Source organism: Oncorhynchus nerka, linkage group LG24 (assembly GCF_034236695.1).
Source record: "Oncorhynchus nerka isolate Pitt River linkage group LG24, Oner_Uvic_2.0, whole genome shotgun sequence".
Taxonomy (NCBI): Eukaryota; Metazoa; Chordata; class Actinopteri; order Salmoniformes; family Salmonidae; genus Oncorhynchus; species Oncorhynchus nerka.
In genome coordinates this window covers 44,987,593-44,993,990 of record NC_088419.1, presented here as the reverse complement: position 1 = coordinate 44,993,990, position 6,398 = coordinate 44,987,593, and the positions used below count along the sequence as shown (strand labels likewise).

The following is a 6,398-nucleotide window of genomic DNA, read 5'->3' as shown; positions in this document are numbered from 1 at the left end:
CAGTATCATCCACACAATACTCTAAAATATGTCTCTTTTTTTTATGTATCTTTTTTAAGTTGCTATTTCCTCGTGTCTTTATAACCACATCAAAAGATGAGGGGTATTCATTTTTCAGAATGTTTTCATTTGTAATATGTCAGCCTGAACCTTGTCTACCATTTTGTAATATTTGTTGACAAAGTAGTTGTACAGCTGCAGAGAGTGATTGGGGAAAACAGCAGGAGTCGTTGTGGCATCTGGATTGAAATGTTCTAATATTTCAATTCTAAGGAGGGAGCGACTCTGTACCGTTCCCTCAAGAAACTGCTCATTTTAAAGCTGCAGTTCAGGTAAAATATATACACACACACGCACAGATTTCATCATCTTTGGGATTGCCTTTAGAATAATCCAGATTCAATATTTGAATGTCAGTCAATATTCAATATTGACTGACATAAGACTTGAGTGAGGTGATTCTTCACGTTCTTGAGTTCCCTCCACCTGTAACCTAGATACAGTGCCAGTCTGTTGTAACCCAGGCAGGGTCAGTCTCTGCGAAGACGGTCTGTCTCTCTTCAGGTGGCATAGTCTCCTTCTCTGCCTCCTACAGATGTTAGTCTCTGTGCTAAATGAGGCGTGCTCAGCCTGTCTGACAGCAATGCCCCCCGCTTCATTTACCCTTTTCGGCAGAAGATCCTGATGACAATTTGAGGCTATTGTAATGAACAAAAATATAAACACACTATCCTTGAGCTGATATAAAAGAGCAGAAATTTCCCATATGCTCAAAAAGCTTATTTCTCTCAAATGTTGTGCTTAATTTTGTTTACATCCCTGTTAGTGAGCATTTCTCCTTTGCCAAGATAATCCCTCCACGTGGTAGGTGTGGCATATAAAGAAGCTGATTAAAGAGCATGCTCATTACACAGGTGTACCTTGTGCTGGGGACAGTAAAAGCCCACTCTAAAATGTGCTGGTTTGTCACACAGCACATTGCCACAGACGTCTCAAGTTTTGAGGGATCAATTGGCATGCAGACTACAGGAATGTCCACCCGAGCTGTTGCCAGAGAGTTGAATGTTAATTTCACAACCATACGCCATACGCAATGTCGTTTTAGAGATTTTGGCAGTATGTCCAACCGGCGGCGTAACCGCAGACCTAGTGTGGCCACGCCAGCCCATGACCTTCACCTGAGGAATCTGCTGAGGAGTTTTTCTGTCTAATAAAGCCCTTTTGTGGGGAAAAACTCATTCTGATTGGCTGGGCCTGGCTCCCAAGTAGGTGGTCCTATGCCCACACCCCTGCCCAGTCATGTGAAATCCATAGATTAGGGCCTAATATATTTATTTCAATTGACTGGTTTACATCTGTAACACAGTAAAAAAAAAGTGTTGCATTTATATTTTTCTTCAGTATAGTTTGGGCTGTGGTCTTGCCTGTGCCTTTTTGAATAGAAATTCTCCAGGAGAGAGTGGATATCTCGGTCTGTTCGGGACGGTTTGGCTCAGGTCCAAGCCCAGATAAGGCCATGACCTCCAGCCAGACAGAACACAGCCACTTTGAAGCAGCTCTGACCGATGGACGGACCTCAAGGCCACGAGGCAATTACCTCACAATGTCTAAGGTCATATCAGGGAAGGGAACAGGGAGTGGTGATTCAACATTGTTGAAATGATAGGAGCTTGATAGGAGGAGTAGAGCTCACAAAACTTTCCATAAACCTCCGTAAAAGTATTGGGACAGTGACTTACAGTGGGGCAAAAAAGTATTTAGTCAGCCACAAATTGTGCATAATAATGAATTTATTTGCAAATTATGGTGGAAAATAAGTATTTGGTCAATAACAAAAGTTTATCTCAATAATTTGTTATATACCCTTTGTTGGCAATGACAGAGGTCAAACGTTTTCTGTAAGGCTTCACAAGGTTTTCACACGCTGTTGCTGGTATTTTGGCCCATTCCTCCATGCATCTCCTCTAGAGCAACACGGACTTTCAACTCCCTCCAAAGATTTTCTATGGGGTTGAGATCTGGAGACTGGCTAGGCCACTCCAGGACCTTGAAATGCTTCTTACGAAGCCACTCCTTCGTTGCCCGGGCAGTGTGTTTGGGATCATTGTCATGCTGAAAGACCCAACCACGTTTCATCTTCAATGCCCTTGCTGATGGAAGGAGGTTTTCACTCAAAATCTCACGATACATGGCCCCATTCATTCTTTCCTTTACATGGATCAGTCGTCCTGGTCCCTTTGCAGAAAAACAGCCCCAAAGCATGATGTTTCCACCCCCATGCTTCACAGTAGATATGGCGTTCTTTGGATGCAACTCAGCATTCTTTGTCCTCCAAACACGACGAGTTGAGTTTTTACCAAAAAGTTATATTTTGGTTTCATCTGACCATATGACATTCTCCCAATCTTCTTCTGGATCATCCAAATGCTCTCTAGCAAACTTCAGACGGGCCTGGACATGTACTGGCTTAAGCAGGGGGACACGTCTGGCACTGCAAGATTTGAGTCCCTAGCGGCGTAGTGTGTTACTGATGGTTTACTTTGTTACTTTGGTCCCAGCTCTCTGCAGGTCATTTTCTATGTCCCCCCTTGTGGTTCTGGGATTTTTGCTCACCGTTCTTGTGATCATTTTGACCCCACGGGGTGAGATCTTGCTTGGAGCCCCAGATCGAGGGAGATTATCAGTGGTCTTGTATGTCTTCCATTTCCTAATAATTGTTCCCACAGTTGATTTCTTCAAACCAAGCTGCTTACCTATTGCAGATTCAGTCTTCCCAGCCTGGTGCAGGTCTACAATTTTGTTTCTGGTGCCCTTTAACAGCTCTTTGGTCTTGGCCATAGTGGAGTTTGGAGTGTGACTGTTTGAGGTTGTGGACAGGTGTCTTTTATACTGATAACAAGTTCAAACAGGTGCCATTTAATACAGCTAACGAGTGGAGGACAGAGGAGCCTCTTAAAGAAGAAGTTACAGGTCTGTGAGAGCCAGAAATCTTGCTTGTTTGTAGGTGACCAAATACTTATTTTCCACCATAATTTGCAAATCAATTCATTAAAAATCCTACCATGTGATTTTCTGGATTTTTTTTTTCTCATTTTGTCTGTCATAATTGAAGTGTACCTATGATGAAAATTACAGGCCTCGTCTTTTTAAGTGGGAGAACTTACACAATTGGTGGCTGACTAAATACTTTTTTGCCCCACTGTACGTTTGAGGGTATTTTCATCCATATCACATGTGAACCGTTTAGAAATCACATCCAACAAACGTGTTGGATGTCCCAATACCAAAAGTATTGGGACAAATCCACTTATATGTTAATTATAGTAGTTAAAAGTTTAGTATTTGATGCCCCCCGAGTTCCGCGGCGGTCTAAGATCGCTGCTTCACTACAGATCCTGGTTTGATCCTAGGCAGTCTCAGCCAGCAGCAACCAGGAAACCCATGAGGCGGCGCACAATTTACCCAGCATCGTGCGGGTTAGGGGAGTGTTTAGCCGGCCGGGTTGGCCTAGCGACTCCTGTGGCGGACCAGGTGCAATGCTTGCTGACATGGTCGCCAGGTGTACATTGTTTCCATTGACACATTGGTGCGGCTGGCTTCCCGGGTTAAGCGAGCATTGTGTCAAGAAGCAGTGCAGCTTGGCGGGGTTTTGAGATGCACGCCCCTTCTGAGTCCGTACGGGAGTTGCAGCGATGGGATAAGACTGTAACTACCAATTGGGGAGAACGAAATCAAATAAATATATTTAAAGTTTAGTTATTGACACCACATTCCTAGCATGTAATGGTTACATCAAGCTTGTGACTTTACAAACGTGTTTGATGCATTTGCTGTTTGTTTTGGTTGTGTTTAAGATAATTTTATACCCAATAAAAATTAATGGTAAGTAATGAATGGTGTCATTTTGAAGTACTTTTATTGTAATTAAGAATATATGTTTCTTAACACTTCTATATTAATGTGGATGCCACCATGATTATGGATAGTCTGGCTGACATTACAAGAGCCAAAACAGCAACACAATTATCACTGTCCCAATACTTTTGGAGCTCACTGTAAAAATCCAAAGGCAAACATCCCATGGGATTGACGACTCCTTCTTTCCCATCGTAGCTGGACTACATTTCACAGTCTCCCCTTCTCATTGGCCAGAGGCCTGTCAGTCAGTGCTCTCAAGGCCTCCACTCATTGTTGACCCAGCCCAGTGTATAGGCACTGCTGGAGTTCAGAAAGTTCCTGTGCAGGAAAAGGCGGGGTTTGGCTGGGTCGTTGTGGTAACGGAAGAGGCGGAAGTGAGCTCGCTCCAGCTCCTTCAGCAGGCTGAACCAATAGCGCACCACGGATGGGTCGTCCCCATCCACCTCAAACCCTGCCCAGTGGAGGTGGACTTCTAGTAGTAACTGACCCACTGAGCTCAGAACCCCTTCTAGAACCAGGTTCTCCAGAATCTTCCACTCCGCACTCTCCATGTCTACCTTCAGAACATCCACCTGGAGCAGAGAGCGGGGAAAAGAGGGGGAAGATTTGAATTGCATACTCCTTGTGTCAATTATTTATTTACACTAGATGTCGGGGGGTGCTGTGTTTTGAAGCCACTGCGCCTCCATCTTGGCACTACCCTACCATTGTAAAAATGTTTTGGAAGTTATAGCAATTGATTTGTTTTTGCCACATTTCTTATATTACAGACACATTGCATACCTTTAAATTATATTATGTGTGCTAAACATATTAATAATGTTACTGTCCCCACCACGACAAAATTACTTTAATGCATGTAACTTTGTCCTTGAAACATTTAAGTGAAATACTGTAGAATTCCATTCATTCCTATAGACAGGTTGGTTGTTTAGCATCAAATATGGGGCAAAACAGACAGGGTTGCATTAGATTGTTGACAACATGTAAACTATATTTCGTTTATTGAAAGCATAGATAAATTTGCACAATCAACACTTGTCGTTTCTCAAATACATTGATACAGTTGTTGGTTAGCTAGCTAACTAATTTGAGCCATATTAGCATATATGTAACATCAGTCAAAACACCTCAAAATAAGACATGGTATCAAGCATAAGATAAAAAATTGCTGAAATGAGCCACCTACGATTCCCCACATGGCAGCTTCTTGTCATTGTTGCTAGTTAGCTGGCCATCCAGACTCACAACAACACACAGACCATCTTATAGATGGGTTGGCTGACAACGTCACAAAAATGATGCGTGCGCATTGGTGAGGCAAAAGCAGTGGTGGAAAAAGTACCCAATAGTCATACCTGAGTAAACGTAAAGATACCTAAATATAAAATTACTCAAGTAAAAGTTAGTCACCCAGTAAAATACTAATCGAATAAAAGTCTAAAAGTATTTGGTTTTAAATATACTTATCAATAGTAAATGTAATTGCTAAAATGTATTTAAGTATTAAAAGTAAAAATATTAATAATTTAAAATTCCTTATATTAGGCAAACCAGACGGCACAATGTGTTTTTTTTTTGTTTGCCTGGGGCACACTCCAACACTCACACATAATTTACAAATGAAGCATTTGTCATTACTGAGTTTGCCAGATCAGAGTCAGTAGAGGTGACCAGGGATGTTGATAAGTGTGTGACTTGGACCATTTTCCTGTCCTGCTAAGCATTCAAAATGTAACGGGTACGTTTGAGTGTCAGGGAAAATGTATTGATGGAAAAGTACACTATTTTCTTTAGGAATGGAATGAAATAAAAACTAAAAGTTGTCCAAAATATAAATAGCAAAGTAAACTACAGATACCCCCCCAAAACTACTTAAGTACTTCACACCACTGGTCAGAAGGCCGTGTGGCGTTATGATTATGAACAGTCAGATAGCTAGCAATAATGACAAGAAGCTGCCGTGTGAGGAATCGTAGGTGGCTCGTTTCAGCTCGATGTATCTTGTTAATGATATGTCTTGTGGTATTTTGACTCATGTCATGTCTATATGGCAAAACTTCACTAGCTAACCAACAACTGTAACCATGCATTTGATAGACAACAAGTGCTCATTGTGCTAATGTATTTATGTTTTCAATAAACATTTGGAGACTAAATATATTTTAGATGTTCTCAACAATCGAAGGCAGCCCCTTCTGTTTTGTCCCATAGTTGTGCACGCGTAGGTTTTGCTGGTAAATAACCAACCCGTCTATGGAGGACTGCTCCTACTGGGGAGTGCCAATATAGCCGGCCGGTGGCTTCAAAGCCTTTCAATGGCCAATACATACTGTAGCATCAGCAATACAGGGTTTATATACGGCGGCAAGAAAAGTATGTGAACCCTTTGGAATTACCTGGATTTCTGCATAAATTAGTCATCGAATTTGATCTGATCTTCATCTTAGTTAATCTAACAATAGACACGCATATTGTGC

At 41.9% G+C, this 6,398-nt stretch overlaps 1 protein-coding gene across 1 annotated transcript in view; it reads right to left on the bottom strand.

Moving 5' to 3' along the window:
* Window positions 1–1,315: 1,315 nt before the first annotated feature.
* Window positions 1,316–6,398, bottom strand: part of LOC115108039 (probable methyltransferase-like protein 24) — an 86,308-nt gene continuing 81,225 nt past the window's right edge. Inside the window, exon 5 of the mRNA XM_029631925.2 lies at window positions 1,316–4,490. Coding sequence (XP_029487785.1) covers window positions 4,173–4,490 — 318 coding nt within the window. The 3' untranslated portion in view covers window positions 1,316–4,172. The remainder of the gene's footprint in view (window positions 4,491–6,398) is intronic.